Here is a 19742-nt window from a genome sequence, read left to right on the forward strand (position 1 = left end):
GAAGAGCGTGTTGACGATCCCAACTTCATGAGACATCCGGCTGATTCTAGGGTTTGGAAGGACTTCGATAACAAACATCCGAGGTTTGCCCAAGATCCTCGTAATGTCAGACTTGGACTAGCGAGTGATGGGTTCAACCCATTCAATAACATGAGCAAACCGTACAGCATTTGGCCAGTGCTACTTGTGCCTTACAACTTGCCCCCTTGGTCATGCATGAAAGATCCATACTTGATGTTGTCATTGTTAATCCCTGGACCAAAGGCACCGGGAAATGATATTGACGTGTTCCTGCGTCCCCTAATAGATGACTTGAGAGAATTATGGGAAGAGGGAATTCGTACATATGATGCATACAAACGAGAATCGTTTCAGCTGAGGGCAGCGTTGCTCTGGACCATCCATGATTTTCCTGCATATGCAAATCTTTCAGGCTGGAGCACAAAGGGTAAGATGGCATGCCCTACATGTAACTTAGAAACAGATGCATTGTGGCTTGTGCATGGCCGAAAACATTGTTATATGGGTCACCGTAGGTGGTTGGTGCCAGATCACAGTTGGAGGAGGAAAAAAAATGCTTTTAATGGTAAGGAGGAACACCGTCTCCAACCTATAATGAAAGTGGGACAAGCTTTAATGGAGCAATTACATGAGGTCTCAAACGTGCAGTTTGGTAAATCAACAAAGAAGAGGAAACGTATGCCCAATGAACTTAACTGGACAAAAAAATGTATCTTCTTCGAGCTTCCTTACTGGTTAGATTTGGGATTGCGACATAACTTGGACGTCATGCATATTGAAAAAAACATTTGTGATTCATTCCTAGGAACCTTGATGAATATTGAAGGCAAAAGTAAGGACACCGCCAATGCGCGTAGGGATTTGGAAGCTCTTGGACTAAGGAAAGAATTACACTTACAACATGATGGTAATCATACTTCTATGAGTCTTGCATGTTACATGCTAAATGTTACTGAGCGAAGGAGTTTTTGTGCATGTCTATCAGAAGTCAAATTTCCGGATGGTTTTGCATCAAATATTGCTCGGTGTGTCAATGTTACTGAAGGAAAAATCATGGGAATGAAGAGCCATGATTGTCATATCTTCATGCAATATTTGTTGCCGATTGTTATTGGTGGGTACCTACGACCCGATATTAGGGGAGCTTTAATAGAGTTTTCCTCTTTTTTCAAAAAATTATGTTCACGAACACTAGACATAACAGTGTTGAAACGGCTTCAAGCTAATATCCCCATCATTCTTTGCAAATTAGAAATGATATACCCACCTGCATTTTTTGATATCATGGTGCACCTTGCCATTCATCTGCCAGATGAGGCATTGCTTGCAGGACCTGTTCAGTACAGGTGGATGTACCCTTTCGAGAGGTATTTGGGTAAGTTCAAGCGGTATGTCCGCAACAGAGCCCGTCCAGAAGACTCAATTGCTGAGGCATATGTTCATGTCGAGTGCCTGACATTTTGCTCTATGTACCTTAATGATATCGAGACTAGACATAATCGAGAGGAACGAAATAGTGACTTCAATGGGCAAACCACCCGAGAGCCAAGTTTATCAGTTTTCAACCAAAAGGTTCGCCCATTGGGGGCAGCAAGAATGAAAAAATTACCCGACGCACTGTTGGCCAAGGCCGAGTGGTACATCCTTAATAATTGCACAGAGATTGAGGACTATATGGAGTAAGTGCACCCTCTATATCCAGTTTTGCATTTTATTTTGTTATATTGTAAGTGGATAACTTATTAACGCATTTGGTTTTTGTAGTGATCACTATAACAAAATGAAAGAAGAGGACCCTAGTAACATCGAGCGTAGGCACCAAAGTCAATTCCCAACGTGGTTCAAAACACGCGTAAGATTTCCCTTTGTCACTTACAAAAAATATCCCTTTCCAGAAATACTTTGAATTTCTACCTTAATTCTAATTTGTCAAATATCCATGTTAGATCGCCGAGTTGCATGCTAAGACTCCCCCAGAGGTGACCGATGACATATATGCATTAGCATGTGGTCTAGATCAACTAGTCACATCATATGCTGGTTGTATAATGAATGGAATTCGATTCCACACGAAGGATCTCGAAGGGCGTCGCCGCACCCAAAACAGTGGTGTTGTTGTTCATGCCGACCATGAAGGATTGCCAATTGACTTCTACGGTGTGTTGCAAGACATCATAGAATTACGTTATATGGGTTGGCGTAAGTGCTTTTTGTTTAAATGTGATTGGTGGAACGTTGGCGACACGAGATGGGGGATACACATTGGTGATCACTTCACAAGTGTCAATACTTCTAGGCAATGGTATAAAGATGAGCCTTTCGCTTTAGCATGTCAAGCGTTGCAAGTGTTTTACATAAAAGACCCGACTTTGGGGGGAAGTTGGCACGCGGTACACAATATAACAAATAGGAATGTTTACAATATTCGGCACAAGAGTGAGGATGATCAAAACATTGAGGATTTGTCCGACGTTCTTGAAACAGAAGATGAGAGTGACACTGATGTTATCCATTATGGTACTGTTAATGAAACTAATCCAGACATTCTCAATCCACTGACCCGAGTAAATGAAGATCACTTGCCCGTTGATCCATCAACATTGTCACCAGAGCAATTGGCTGAAGAAAGTGACGATGAGGCCTTCATTGATGATCAAAACATTAATGACGCTTTTCGGATGGAGAACATAGATGAGGGGGATAGCGATGGTAATAAATGAAAACCTCATTTTCATTATGCATTAGATTGTTAGTGATGATTTATCTTAGTCAAGTTGCTAATGATAATGGTTTCGCTACGCATATGTGTATAATGTTAAGCACTTCTACATATATAGCTATTTCGGTTAGTGAATGCTGTACTCGACTTTGGATTCCACCATACATGCAAATAGATTCATGAGGATATCATACACATATGCTTTTTATTATTCTGTTATAGTACTATTAATTCACCATCATAACGGTATATATTTAGTTTTGGATTTATATAGCTGACTGACTTGGTTTAAATTTCTTTTGTTTGCAGATAGCGCGTGACTTTACTCATTGGGATTAACATTTGCACACTTCAAGAAAACGTGTGTGAAAGCATTTTTCCGATATCATGTGGCCACTGTCTGTATGCTTTCTTCACTTTAACTTGCAATCCTGGAAAATGGTTCTCAACAAGTACTGTTCCTTTTTATATTTGTAATGTTTCCAATATACGAATGTTTTATTATTTCAGAAACCCAATATAATTTAGCTGAATGGCTATTATTAAGGACTTCCTATGTTCACATTGCATGTTACAATTAATGGGGCAATACACGAGTAAAAGGGGAGCAGCCCAATACACATGATTGATACAACTAGGGTATCAGTCACTACAACCTGTCATCCAATTTACATGACAACAGCTAAATTCAAGTCATGAAGTTAGTCAGGTACAGATGATAGTGCTGCTACTGAATGAAAAAGTTCAATATGATACAATATTCAACTGTACTAATGATGCAACTTTATAATACCCACAGTAAGCTAAAGCTGTGTACAATTGTTCACAGCTTTAGCTTACTGTTAGTTTGCTGTAACTCTAGACATGAATGGCAGTTTGCTTCACGGTATCTACCAAATGGACCACACATTGAGCAGTCCATACAAGTAGTTTATGGCCTCAAGCACAACTTGAAAGCACCAGCATTTTTACAAAATTTAGTCACTATTCAAATTGTGATTTCAATAATATTGTGATTGGGTCTAACATTCACATGGTTGAATCAAACCCATCAATTTTCTTTTCTAGGCTGTCTATCATGTCCCTCAAATTCTTACATGAATCCAATGTAGACAATTCTCAATATATATGGCTATACTCTTTATGAATTAGTTGTCACATCTAGTGAAAAGAAATAGAATACTACTTACAAATATTCACCATTCTGGTACATAGAAACAATTGTTTGGTGTGGAGGACAGTTGCTAAACAGGAATTACAAATCCACACCATTCCAAACATTAGCGAGTGGTAAGGTCAATTTCAAACTGTCCTTACCACCATTTTTCAAACCCAAGTAACTGTATGGCACATGGCTTGAACAAGCATTTAAAATACACATGAAGTGTCTAAACTTACCACTTAAAATACAATGGGTATCTCGATGATGGTAGCGCTGATTGTGAGTGTAACTCTGGTTGCCATCCAGGTGCAAACAACACCTATGGCAATGAGTATATCACTCATGAACAGGTGGGAATTACTATACTGATTTATATAGTAACAACAGAGTCAGCAAACCTTACAAATTCTCATATATATAGTCCAAACTTTAATCTTTAACTTGAAAGATAAAGAGTGACACAGAAGTTTAAACTTTCCATACACAATTGGTATGTTTGTGGGAATTGATGTCAGTCAAGTTTGGCCATGTTTAATAGTGGAATTGGGCAATAATGATGACCTAAACATATCACGTAAAGTAAGGGAGCTGCAGCCACTCAATGGGAATATAGAAGCCAAATATAAAGCGGATTTGGAATAGCTAATTGTGGAAATGTACATACATGCTTAGATCAAATAAAAATATTCCAAAGTGTGGATAATTAATGCATGAAAAGTTAAGATGGAGCAGATGGTATAGTTTAGAATATTTTGCACTCACTTCCGAGGCCAAACATTTAATCAATATTGGCAGTGTTACACGAATTGAAAAAATGGGGCAATTTTGGACCTGATTGTATAGAAAACAAAAAGTTTGACTCTATTTTCAGAACTGCAGCAACATGCAGGAAGTTTCTATCAAAGTGACTTTCATCCAGTTAGAGGGAAATGATCCAATCATATTGAGTATTTCCCATGTGAGATGAACATAAAAAACGCAATACTAAACTATGGTAATCAAAATTGGAAGCACCCTTCGAATCCATAAGGAGTTTTGGGTACAAATCTCATTCTCCGGTAATCTTTTTGCCAGACGAAAGGACTATTTATGTAATCTACGTTGAGAAAAAATTATAAATGTTGTTGGCAGACTAATTTCTACTTGTGGTTATGAATTTAATAAAAATCTAGTTAGGGTATTCAGTATAAAATACTAACGATTTATATGTTACACACTAAGACATCAACAAACTTATTTTTCTTGAACCATAAACGATTAAAAAGCTAATGTACAGAATCCTTATGCACCTTGACTGACATTTAACAAGGCCCATCCATTTAACAAGGCCTCTCAAGCCCCCATATGCATGAATGCTAGAATTGAACGCATTTGTTAATTGTATGCAGCTTTATCCAATATACTTAACATGTGTACCAAATAACGCCAGCTGTTACTGAATTAAATGTATTTATCAAATTAAAGAGATTGTTGTGATAATATGGGGATATAAAATTCACGGTTGGCCCATCCATTTAACAAGGCCTCTGATGAGCTATATGCATCACAAATGAATTTGAGATATGACCACATGCATGCTGAGGCATACGCGAGAAAGTAATATTTGGAAGAGGCGGGATTTTAAAGCCTGGAGAGTGGGTGAAGTTTGCCAGTCTATGACCTCTGCAGTGACAGAAGATGTACATCAGACTTTCGTGGGTTCCAAAGGCCAATCCATAGAAGGTGCTCTGGGTTCCAGTGGGTTGAGTGATTAAGCAAGGAGATTTAGAAGTGGGTTCTGAATTTGACTTGGAAACTCCAAGTACGCACACCACAGTTTCTGATAATACCCAAGTTCCACCACAGCATTTCACCCATTTGGCTGAAGAACTTACGCAACAAAGACAAGAAAAGGTACATTTTTTGTAACCCTACAATCATATTATTGCCTTAATGGAGGAATTACACTTTCTTCATGTTTTTTCTGTGTGATATAACAATGGCAAAATTATGGGAACTTTAACTTGACTTTACTCATTACTGAAATTTTTGAATCCCATATGAAAAAGGTAATTTTTCATATATGGCAGGAAATTTGAAAAATATTGAGGTTTGAAATTTGATACTGGGGTTTTAATATAAGGGTTAATTAGAAGAAAATAGTAGAAAAAATTTGCTTATAGTTACTGATGTTAACATAGAAGCATCTTCTAGGTACTTGGGCCATGTTGCTAAGTGTATGTGAACCCAGGGAGCAACATCCTACCCACTGGATGGTGTGTTGCATTCGGTCTCATTTTTACTTTATGTTTATTTGTCAGAGTAGAGGGCTTCAGTTCAGTTATTTATGTTTTAACATCTTTTAAAAAAGTTGAAGTCATTTTTTTAAAAAAAGAGAACAGAATGATAACTTCCTATGTTTTTTACATTCACTTCCAGAGGGGAAGAGGCCAGAATGTTAATGTATGTGATGATTATGTGACAATGTCGTCTAGGGGTTGAACATAAGTTGAAGCCACGAGTGTTCACTGTATTTGCATGTGATAAGCGACTATTAATTGGTGACTTGTGGAACAGTAAGTCAATTTATGCTATATGGCCAGGCTAAGATGGCATGGAATTAGCAATTATTGAGAATAGATGACATGAGGTGGGTTGGGTGACATGGGAAATTAGTAAAACTGTTGCTGTTATTGTGAGATGCTGACTTTATGTGCAATAGCAAAGTGTTTCCCAAGCTGAGGAATCCATGTGTATCTTCAGTAACATTCACACAGTGATGTTAACTTATACAATGATGTTGGTGGGGAATTAGGAGTAGATAGTAATTATGAAAAAGCTAACACAACTTGGTATAGTGTTGATAACTGGTGTTATATTGGTGTCGGTTAGATATTCATGTTGAAGTGTTGTGTTGTAATTATAGGAGATACAACAATGGTGATTAGATCAAAAAGAGGGCGAGGTCTTCGACACAGACGTCCCCTAATCGCATCAACCCCTATTGACGAAGTTCCAGAATTGGTGCCTCCGACAAGGAGCCTAAGAGATGAGGAGGATCCCATTGTTGATGCCTCAACTGAAGCAGTACCAGAGGTGGGAGTAGAAGAGTCCTTACATGATGTACAACATGACAGCAATGAGGGGGATAACATCACAGGCTTGGCAGGTAAAGGTTATGATGTACTCCACATGTATCTTTACTGGTTTTGTTGTTTATAATCCTGAGTCATGATTCTATGTATTTAACGAGTTTATTATTGTCGTTAATACAGTTCCACCCATTAAAAAACGAGGCCGCGGGCCTGCGAAGGGTACATTATTTGAAAGGTTGAGAAAGTTTGGTAAGATCCCTATAAATATAAAGGATGGGCATAGGGGTCCTTCATGCGAAAATGCAACTATATTCAGTAGTCGAGTGAGCTGGATTATAAGAGTACATGCTGAAATGCGGCATGCTAGTTGGAGTGTGGTAGACGACAAGGAGAAGCACGAGCTCATCAATCGTGTTAGAGTAGGGTTTAATATATCAGCCTAGTCATTATTATTTATGATTATGCATGTGATTTTTTTAGTGGACACGTGTATGTGAACTTGTATAATGCTTTGCAGGGTGATCTTGTCTTGGATTGGTCAAAAGATAATCATCGGGAGGCTGTAGTAAATGCACTGGCTGATAAGTACAATGCCTACCATTATGAACTACACAAGCACTACCTTAAATATGAATCGCATGAGGAGGCACTAGCTGGTCGGAGAGAGTCGGTGGAGCCACATGTTTGGGAGTGGCTATGTGATAGGTGGGCAAGCGGGACGTTCAAGGTAAGTATGAATAGTGTTATATACATGCTGAGAAAACTGAATATTGTTTTATTATTGCTCTAATAGTTGTCATCAATATATATTTAGTTTTGTTGAGGCATTGAGGACCGTAGTTGTAACTGCATGACAATAAAGCTATGGAATTCTCGCAGGAGCAGTCTCGTAGAAACACAAATAATAGGAAAAAACAGAAGGTCAAACATACTGGTGGAAGGAAATCATTTGTCAGGATTATGGAAGAGAGGGTAAGAACTGTTTCCTTTAAAATGAGTGTTTTGGTAATTTCTGTCCATCTTAAGTTTTCTAACCACATTTCTTCCAAATTCTTAATGAAGGGTGAGGAGGTACCTAATATGATTGCATTTTACAAAGAAACACACTGGTCTAGGCAGAAGGGGAAATTCCTCAATGCAGCGAGTGAACACAATTATGTGAGTTAGCTGATACAATTTCTCATTCTAAGTAGGCCTTTCTTTAATGCATGGCTGACCTGCATGCAATGATATTTTCCTGCAATGTTAAATTTCAGAATCTGATGGTAGAGAGGTTGAATGAGAAAGAAACTGAAGAGGCACAGGATGCTGATGCTGCTGCTGATGTTTTCAAAGATGTCTTAGGGTATAAATCTGGCTATGCACAAGGGCTGGGCCATGTAGTAATTCCTGAACCCTCCCCTTTTATGCAAAACAACAAAGCATTTAAATGATTGGCTGAGGAGAATGTAAGAAACAAGACGTTTGCAGACATTTACAAGACTCAACTAGAGTCACTTTTGGGTGATATGGCTGATCTACGCAAACAGTTTTCTGAGCATGACAAAGCACTAAACGCTATAAACTCACAGTTGGAGTCAAATAGGGAGTCTCAACAAGAGACTCCAGGAGATGCTTAGGCATCTCTAATATGGTTCAGATTTTTTGAGTGTTGGGGAGTTTTTGAGTTTTTTGTTCCCCCTATGGAAATGGAAGTGTGTTAAATGTCAATGGGTAAGATGTGTATTGTGGGCAGGTTGGGGGGTGTTTTGATAGAAAGGGTGGAAGGTACTTATATAAGTGGGCTTTTGTGTTGGGCATATCAACCTGGTTTCTTGTGGCTAGAAGTAGGTTAAGGCAAATGTTTGGTGATGGAATGCATCAGGTAATGGTTTTCACCATCAATATCAGTAAGTATCTTCTCATATACAATGATAATTATGGTTTGTAGAGCTTCGTATATTCTGTACCTGAGTGGGAACAGTTGAAGTTGATCAAATTTTGTTTTTTATCCAGGGATATCACTGCATGCATGTAGGTAGCTGCATTGAAGGAATGGTTGCAGCAGTTATATTTTCTGTTAGTATATGACAATGGTTCCATCAGAGGTGAACATGAGAAAGAGTTCGCAAAGAGAAGTGGAAAAACTGAATGGATAGGAGCTCCAGATCCAGTACTGATGGTATGTGCTTAATTTATCTAAGTTAGTTTATTAGTAGCCAAGGTAATTATAGTGCATGATGTTAGTATATGGATACAAGGGAATGATCAATGTTTCTGAAAAATAGATACTGTTATTGGTATTGACTTGTGTATTGAAAGAATAAGTAGTTGGAGAGAATTGAGTTGTCTGATGTTGGTGTTTGATAAGAGTCAGTTTTTGTAGTGAAAATACTTAACGTGGTTCCTGGAGATTAACATGGTGTGTATAGTATGTCAATGTCGCCAGAGCAATTATTTTTGAGTTATACATAGGCGATTCAAACAAGAAATTTCAAAAATTTTAAACCAGAACTTAGGATCAGTTTGCTTTCAGTCCTTTAAAACGAGGATTGTGCAAGAAGCAACTTTGGTCTTTCACATGTACAGCAAAATGGAGGTGACCAAGTTCATGATGGCCTTGTTGCATTACATACTGGTTGTATGTAATAATGTTACCCTCATTTCGAATGGAATGTAGTAGCAGGAAATTATATGTATACTGTTTGTCATGCATATTCATTGTTCATGCAGGAAGTAGTTGTATGTCATATTTCATTTGTTTGTTGCTGGTGACACTATATGGTATATTGTCCATATATTGGCTAAATATGTGGTCAACAAATTCCAGACAAAATGGTGTTCATACAACGTTTAGGGATACTGATATGTTGTATCTTGTTTAGCACTCATAAATACAGCTACAAGACTTCTATAATGACCATAGCAGTTTATCTATCTTTATGCCAGCCTCTCTGTTTTGAAATGTGGGAATCAATGATTTGAGGATTCAATTTGAGGTTGAGAACCAAACCTGAAGTTGGAATTGGGCCATCCCTATAACCATTGTATGATAAACAGACTTGAAACCTTTTTGCAATGAAATATTGAGTATGATCAAGCATTTATTTTTTTGGACTATACAAACCCTGTTTCTTGATGTTTTTGTCAACTTTATAAAGCATACTGAGATAGAGATTAGATTATATATATATATATATATTTATATATATGGTATTGTCTAATGTGGAAGACAGTGTTAGTATACACCCTAATAATGAAGGAGGTGAAAACAGTACCCAGCTATTGATGATATATTTGGTTCCAATGTTATTGTATACTAGCTAGGGAAATCTTGTATGGCATACTTGTTATTTTTATAGCTCATGTTCTCCTTCAATTTATATATTGCTGCAAGTATATATATATTTGCCAGCTTGTAGAAGGGATTTAATAAGGTTTGTCCGTGGGTTCAATATTGTAAATGTGTAAGTATATTAAGGGAGATGGTATGTGAGGATTTCTTACTCAGATCATTGTCATGAGGATACTAATTCTTTGTAGTGTAATGCTTTTTTGGCTGAGGCCAGAGTTTGATGTGATGATTCTACCTCACATGCTATCTGCTGGACATGTCTTTTGCATTCAACATACGGGAATCAAGTAGGATATAGAGGCTGCATTGGTACAGCTAGTGCTTATCACCTAGTCAGATCAAAATGAGTTCTCTCATGCGGATGATGGCAATGGAGAAATGGGGAGATTTAATCTGGAGCAAAGTTCATCAAATGGATATATGTAGAGAACTAGTAGCCATAGTTGTTTTATGGGCTATACAATAGTTGTAACAATCCCGCTGATGACTTTCTCTTGGCCTTCCCACACAGTGAACATTGATGTATTTCCATTTTCTTAAATGAACAGTTTCAAATGTTGAATTAACTTTTATATATGAACTGTAATACCATGTTTATATGGCTGTCAGTGTATTTTGGAGTAATTTATGTCATATTTTATATGGTTGTCATTTTATATTCACTCCTTAATTTCCTAATTCTCTGAAAAAATGTAGACAATTTTAAATATTGTCTACGGTCCCAACAGGTTAGTGGAGAAAACAAGCCACTTTTCCCAAGAGTTAGCAAGCATGGCAAAAAGCTGATACCATGTGCATTGGTGTATGATATTGCGACAGGATACCTCCATGGGGAATAACTTATTCGCAAGGATAGTGGTTGTGGCGAATAAATTATTCTCTACGGTGGCAGGTTAGTGGAGAAAACCTGTTTTTTCCCAGGAGTTCGAGGTCCTGGGAAAAAGGGGATACATACACCCAAGACAAAATGATATTGCGAACAGAGGACTACATGGCAAATAAATTAATTGCCACAACTGATGTGGTGGGAAATACATTATGCACATACAATTTCCGACAGACTCCCCTCGTGGAAATTCTGCATTTTGTACAAATTAGGTGTGGTGGGAAACATCATTTCATCACTAATGCAAAACTATTTCCCACAACATTCCTCTCATGGAAAGTAACTCTTTCCCACCATCAGACTTCATGGATAAAGTATAGTTGACATCCATATTTCCCACAAAACGTAATGGTGGATAATATGTAAAACCCACCGATTGCACTCGTCGGGCTTGTTCCATTTACCACGAGCGGCGCATCAATCTTGCATCCTTTTGCCACGAAATAGAAGTTTTTTACCATGGAACGTGCGGTGTTGAATCGTTGGTATTATCCACGAGTTACAGGTATCGTGGATAATACTACTTTTTGCGGCGAAGTATACGCCACGAGCCTCCCACGGACATATTTGGTGTGTAAAAGGTATTTCCCACAGAAAACCGACCTTTTGCCATGAAGTTCCTCCCTCGGAAACAAAGGTATTTCTTGTAGTGAATGTTGTGTCAGATCACAACATGCATGCAAGCTTGCAAATAAATTTATTTATTCATATTCAAACTTTTCCCGACACCACGTGGAATAGTATGCGATTGAAAATTCAAATTAGAATCTTCCATGGCGAACTGTCAACTTATTATTTTCAATTAATACAACATCATGGATTTTCCATATTCATTCCTCAAGATCAGTAAATACTCAAATAATCCTGCGATCCATATTCATGTCTATTGACTTCATGAAAACTTGAAAAGTCTCACCCGCAGCCTGCGCTTTCTTTTCCCCACAATAGCATATCTTTCGCATTTTTTTCTCCGCGTTGATCAAGTAAAAAACACATTCGTACGAAGTTTTTTTATTAGTTCCTGATCAGCACCTATAAGTTTAACATAATCTTTTGCTGTATTTTTCCTGTTCAGATCTTTTTGTTTGTCCTTGTTGGAGTCATATATAATTTTTGGAAAATAGTTTCGCTACTAAGTAATTACATAAAAATAAACTCACAAGCTGATATGGATCGATGTGGTACGTCATATTGTAAAGTTATTTTTATTATAAAGTAGATCTAACAGATTTCATAAAACTATATCAGTTTGTGAGTTTACTTTGTATAATCTTTTTATGTATGTAGCAGTTCTCAAATACGCAATGGTTTGGTCTTCCAGGTCCAAGATTTACTTTTTGAAAAAACTCACAGCAATGAGATGCATAAAATCAAGAATCAATATGGACTTGGCACCCTAACATATATATATATATATATATATATATATATAATACATAAATATTAATTTTACTCATCATAAAATAATGAAATTAATACATGAGTTTTTAATGAGTCTCTACATATGAATTGGGTCCGTATCACTTTAATTGATACTCATTATCTTATTAAAATCGTGATGGGCTTCCAGATAGGTGTCAATAGCTCAGTTATATATGTCACTATATTTATCACATTTATTGAGCCTTACAGACATTATCCAAATTTTATATTTGGAAATTATATAATGCATAGTCTATGATCTATGTAGGTCCATTGATTTAAAATATTTTTAACAGTAACATGATCAACCAATGTGTCCGAAAATGATAAAAGTAAAAGTCGAAGAATAGTTGCTAACCTGACATTGTAAACCCCTAACATATAATGTAGTTATTTTATTAATCTTCAAGCACGCCAAGTGATTACTCACCTCACATCTACAAATGTAGGTTTCTTTTTTATATATATATATATATAAAATAACGATAATCTTACAACTCTAATTCATAAAAACGTCTTCCTTTGAAAACTAAGTTGAAAAAAGATTATAAAAAAACTGTATATGCGTCATTTTCTAGAGGATTAGCTCTTTAATTAACTCAAGTTGATTCTAAAGGAATAATTATTATAAATCAAACCTCGTGTCGTTGATAAAGAGCATGGCGGGAATTTCCCAGTAAATAAAGAAGATAGGAGGGCAGGCAGTGGTTGGTGGTGGAATGTTTTGTATATACATACATATATATATATATAGTCAAAAAAAAAATCATTACGAGCACTCTTGAGGTAGGCACCACCATAATTGACATTACAATTACAAGAAATCTCTTCCTTTAATTGGGTCATGCGAAGAAAATTTAACTAATTTTATGGAAAAGGCGCCTACGTTTCGATTAAATTAAAAGTTATGGTCTCCTAAATATACGGTAATGAGTAATGCTAGTTACAGTTTTAAGATATATAAGTTTCACATGATCTTCTTTTTTAAATAGTATGGGATATATATACTATTTAAAAAATGATTTTTTCAAGCAAATCTTATATATATTTATTTATTTTTTTTAAATAGAATACATGAGACTTATATATTTTAAAACTATAAATATTATTTCTTATTATAACCACATTAAAATTACTTTTACACCAGCAAGTTCACAAATCTTTATAGAATTAATCTTTGTAAAAGTCACTATTATACACCGTTCTAGGCTTCTAGCAATTGTAAGCTGAGAAGTATGACCCGGAAGTCAAACATTCAAACAGCTTGAAATTTTGCGCAGTCTACACGCACGACACAAAGTATATATTTATCGATCATCAACTACTAAAGTCTAATGTCCAAAGTACGTGGGAATTAAGCCTCTGCACGCGACGACTCTCACAACTCATCATCACATCACCGGCCTGAATCATTAATTATAAAAGCTCTACAACACACATCAAAAAACCCCTCCACAACAACTGCACCCCACTCCTCCCCTCAACTTCTAGCTAGCCATGGCGGAGAAGAAGGAGCAGGCCAGACCACTAGCCCAAGCCACGGACCGCCTTAGCAGCGGGGACGACGACGAGGAGGCCACCCTACGCAAACAAAAAACAAGGCGTAAAAGGTGTATGATCAAATGTTGCGGCTGTATCGTAGCCTTTGTGCTAATTCTAGTTGTGGTGATCTTGATTCTGATATTCACCGTGTTCCGCGTTAAGGACCCGACCATCAAAATGAACAGTATCTCAGTCACCAGGTTGGAGCTGATCAACCGAATGACACCTATATTCGGCATCAACATGTCCCTGAAAGCAGATGTGTCGGTCAAAAATCCGAACGTGGCGTCCTTCAAATATAAGAACACGACCATAACGTTGTTTTACCGCGACATGGTTGTGGGCGAGGTACAAACACCACCAGGGAAGGCAAAGGCAAGGCGAACCGTCCATATGAATATAACAGTGGATATTATCGTCGACCGCCTCATGTCCCAGTCCAATATTCCAGATTTGCTAGCAGATGTGAGCTCAGGGCTTTTGACCGTGGGAGCCTATTCAAGAATACCGGGGAGAGTGAAACTGTGGAGCATTATCAATAAGGATGTTGTTGTGAAATTGAATTGCACCTTGACCGTCAATATTTCGAGCCGGATGATTCAAGATCTGAAGTGCAAGCGGAAGGTTAGCCTTTAGGATATACAAACAAATTTATGGCCACTAAAAGTTTATTATAAGAAATCTATATGAAAAAAATTCACTTTTAAATATTAATGGGCTCCACTACGATTTTTCAAATGCAATGCACGAAATTTATATACCTTATAACTGTATGTAGCATTACGTATATATATACAAAGAGTAATTATATTTTGGATAGTGTTTTTTGTACACTTTATAATGTGATTACCAATGCAGTCTATTCATATTATTTCTAATTATTGTTTATGCATCGTTAATATCAGGTACTGTCATCAAATATTTTAAGTACACAAATTACAACTAACTAAAAATATCCATAGTTTTTTGCTAACTTAATCAGGTTCTGGCCTCTGATTCCTTTGAGCATTTGATCTCAAGGAACAAGCAGTTCTCTAGCAGCAAGAACACAATTTAAAAGTTGAGATGAAATGCAAAAAAAATAAAAAATAAAATAAAATTGAAGGTGAAATGGGCTATAATTATATGATCTGCAAATCATGAATGGCCTAAATTAGATAGTCTGGATCGGCCTCTCTAAGAAAAAATTAAGGCTTATAGATTAGCCGTCATTTTCATTATTTTTTTTATAACCAAAGATCGTTCATTAAATCAAGTCCTTACAAGAAATTACCTGTCAATCCAAACAGCTTGAGATATAAAAGAAGGACAAAAATCCCACCACATAACTATATCCTCTACATGCCATGCATATCTTGCTAACAGATGAGCAACCTTGTTACCTTGCCTATTTACATGCAAAAATTTCACCTCCTGAAAATTCTGAGTCAATCTTCTAATATCATCAATAATGTAAGCAAAATCAGTTAAGCATTCTGAAGAAGAGTACAAAGTTTTCACAAGGAGAAAACAATCAATTTCCACTATAAGCTTGGAAATTTCCCATTGAGAGCAAATATGTAATCCTCTTAACACAGTCGTCACTTCTATAAATTTTGAGGAAGAGACTGCATTTTCCAGCTTACTACAAGCAGCAACAAAATTGCCCTCATGGTCCCTTAAAACCACTCCAATACCTGCCTTTCTATTTCACCAAAAGTAGCACCATCCACATTCATTTTCAAAACACCATTAGGAGGTGGATTCCAACATAACACTCTTGGTGCATCCCGGCTAAAACCATAAAAAATTTGCATTTTTTTAAATTCAGATTGCATAGATAAAGCTGTAGTAATCACAGAAGAAACTTGAAGAACAACATCCTCATAAATAAATTTGTTTCTCCTATACCACAACCCCCAAGCAATAGCAATAAAAGTCATAAAATCTTCCTCTACCATTTTCCTTCATTGCCAGTGCTAACTCCAAAAGGACCTTTCATGTCCTAAATCCCTCTTCGAAGGCAAATATTGTAGGCATAAGCTGTTTACATATGAACAATAAAATAAAGCAGGTGCAGTATCCTCATTTTTGTTATGACAGGAAACACATACATCCTCCCTCAAAATTTTCTTCCTCGTCAAATTTTGGTAAGTTGGAAGATTTTCTTGACATGCATTCCAAGCAAATATCTTCATCTTCTTTGGGATTTTCAGTTGCCATAGACACTTCCAAAATGAGAAAAACTGATTTGCTCATAACCCTTCACTTTCCATCTAAGAAGTAGCAAGCTAAAGCATTTTATATCCACTACGAACTGAATATTACCCATTCTTTTCAGATACCCAGTACCAAGAATCAGCTTGAGTAGTTGACATTTTAATCTCCAAAATCTGAGACACAACCCTTGGATTGAAGAGAGCTCTCAAGCTTTCTACATTCCACCAACCTATATTAGTATCAAGTAAATCATTTACTCTCAGACTTTCTTGACTAGCAATCTAGCTCGCCTCTTGATAATCTTCCTTTTGGATTGCTGGAATCCAAGAGTCTTGAAAAATCCTTATTAGTTCCCTGTTTCCCACTCTACACAAGCAGCCAAATCTTAACAAATTAAGAGCACTATAAGTACCTTTCCAAACATACGATGAATTAAATCCAATTTTAGAGTCAAACAAAGAACACTTTGGAAAGTACTGTGCCTTAAATATTTTGTGGAGAAGAAAACCTTCATGAGTAAGTAATCGCCAACCTTGTTTTTCTTGGAGAGCCAAATTAAAATCATGCAAATTTTTGAAACCCATCCCACTTCTAAATTTTGAACCACAAAGCTTCTCCCATCCAACCCAATGAATCTTTTTCCCTTGAGACTGATTCCTCCACCAGAATTGCGTCATCATCATTTCCATTTCATGACATTAAACCTTTGGGTACAAAAAATAGCTCATAGCATATGTCGGGATTGACATAGCTACAGATTTTAGGAGCACTTCTCTACCCCTTTGTGATAACATATTTCCTTTTCACATGTCAAGTTTTTGCCACAATAGTTGCTTGATTCCAGAAAAGGCTTATGGTTTCGATCTTCCAACCATTGGAGGAAGTTCCAAATACTTCTCAAACTGTTGTGTATTACTACCCCACATTTGTAAAATATTTGCTTTCAAATCCTCTTTTACATTCCTATTAAAAACCATTGAAGTCTTATCTTTATTTATACACTGGCCAGAAGCTTTCTCATGTGTATTCAAAAGAGATAGGATTTTTGCATTAGTGGGGACCTCAGCTTTACAAAATATGACACTATCATCGGCAAATAACAAATGATTCACTCGTGGAGCTCCTATACATATTTTAACCCCCTCAACCATCCCCTGACCAGCATTCTTTTTCAACAAACTAATCAGTCCTTTAGTATATAAAAGAAATAGGTAAGGGGACAGAGGATTCCCTTGCCTGAGACCCCCAGTAGGAAACATTGGACCTTTTAGATTTTCATTCACAAGAATTGAGAAGTACACTGTGGAAACACCATTTTTTCTCTCCCATGTGTCTATATATATATTCAAGATGACAATTATCGCCATAGATAGGGGTGCTACCCATTCCTAGTTGGCGGACAGCCAGGGGCCCCACCTCCGCCTTACCCTCGCCCAAATGTCAGGGCGGGTTGGTCCTCGGGCCGTCCCCCGCCCCACCTATGGGTCAAGATGGGCCCATTATTTTATTTCTCTATCTGTATTTTTTGTTGAGTGTGAGATGATAATTATAGTTATAGCCTATAGATTATTTACAATCAGTCAACGACCACAGGGACATAAAAGTCTTAGGCTATGTTTGGATGTCAATATCACATCAACTCATCTCAAACCAATCATTGATGGGGATCCACTACTTTTTCAATTTCTCGTAAAAAGTTAAATATGTATTAACTTACTATATACATTCAAACACATTCCAATAGAACCCACAAAACACTATTATTCACAGATCAACTCAGATTATTTGAAATCGCTTCAGCATTCAAACATAGCCTTAAGGTGTTGCGCCAATTGGATGATGGTGAGGAAGACGGTAATCACATATTAGTCGATCAGGGCCTACTGATTTGGTAAGCTTGGTATGACCGATCAAGATCTATAGAAAATTCCTCTATTAAGAAACTAAAAACCCTTGTTGTCACTCTATAGGCTACAGGCACTAGTCTTACAAATTAAAAACCATATTAGATGGAGTTAATTTAAAAGAGAAATGTTACAAAGAACCTTACAATATACAACTCCACCTAACTAATAGGTGATTTGTCATTTTTATCATTTTATTTAAACACACACATATTTAAGCATTAACATATAAGGAAAAAAATGACAAATTATATATTGATTAGGTGGAGTTGTGTGGTGTTCCTACAAAAGAATGGGTTTTTTGGGATAAAAAATCACAATTTCGTCCCAAAAGGTTATTAGAGATGAAAAATTTGTCTCTAATTTCTCCCAAAATGCCTGTCTCAAAAGGTTTTTTGGGACAAAATTTAAATTTCATCCCAAAAAAATCTTTTAGGGATGAAATTAAGCGCAACCAGTCGTAAGTGTTCAAACAAGATTTTTTTTGGGGACGAAGCGTTTTCATCCCACACAACCATTCGAATGGCCTAGATTATGTTCAAAATTTGATTCGAATGACCGAATTTATTTGATCATGTTTGAATGGATTGACTGTTCGAACAGTTTATTTCTATTCGAACAGATACATTTATGCTCGAACAAAGTTAATATGATAGAACACGATTGATATACGTTCGAATTGAAAGCATCTGTTCGAACGGGTGGTTCAATGTTTGTGTTCAAACAATGTATGGTACATTCGAATAATGACAAATGTATTCGAACAAAATATTATTTGTTTGAATGTTAAGACAGGCAGTTTGTTCAAATGGAAAATTTATATATTCGAACAAAATTGATTATTCTCAAGTCATTCGAATGGTTTTGGTTGCTAGTTCAAACGGAAGCTAAAATGCGTTCGAAGGTTAATAAATTACAATTTACCATTCAAATTGTGTATTTTACGTTCAAACGGTACTCGTGATATAGAACTTTTAATTTAAAATATGAAACTACTATTAAATATTGTAATTAAAACATCACATTTGTTCAAATGTTCAAGTCAGAATAATAAAAGACAAGTAAAGAAAATAAGTTATAAGATTATGGTGGCATAAAGTTTTGAAAAATCATTAATTGCCACTATTCGAACATTTTTTAGGATTGAATCTCCAGCTTCTTCTGCATGTTTTGTTCTAATTTCGCCTCTAAATCTACTGCCTGATCTAATTGAGTCTACAACTCTTTTTGCACAGACCTCAAATTAATGTTCTATCTCGAGCAGCATTGCTTCCTCTAATTCTCGTGAGTTGTTATTCGATCTGACTTGAGAAAATGATGATTATGATGTTGAGGAAGGCTTCACACAACGTTCTAAACCCTTCAAAAATCTGGAACGTGGTCCAAGAACCTGAGAAAAAATCTGAACATCGTTGACAAATGATTCATCAAATGGAGCTGTAGCAGTTTCCTTAAGTGATATCATCTTGTCTTATAAAA

At 36.6% G+C, this 19742-nt stretch overlaps 1 protein-coding gene across 1 annotated transcript; it reads left to right on the plus strand.

Annotated features, from left to right (window-relative positions):
• Positions 1-14042: 14042 nt before the first annotated feature.
• On the plus strand, positions 14043-14801 carry LOC109002693. The gene has a single exon (XM_018980540.2). It carries the CDS (start codon positions 14116-14118, stop codon positions 14794-14796), a length of 681 nt encoding a protein of 226 aa, XP_018836085.2. The 5' UTR covers positions 14043-14115; the 3' UTR covers positions 14797-14801.
• The last annotated feature ends 4941 nt before the right edge of the window (positions 14802-19742 follow it).

Source organism: Juglans regia, chromosome 12 (assembly GCF_001411555.2).
Source record: "Juglans regia cultivar Chandler chromosome 12, Walnut 2.0, whole genome shotgun sequence".
Classification (NCBI taxonomy): Eukaryota; Viridiplantae; Streptophyta; class Magnoliopsida; order Fagales; family Juglandaceae; genus Juglans; species Juglans regia.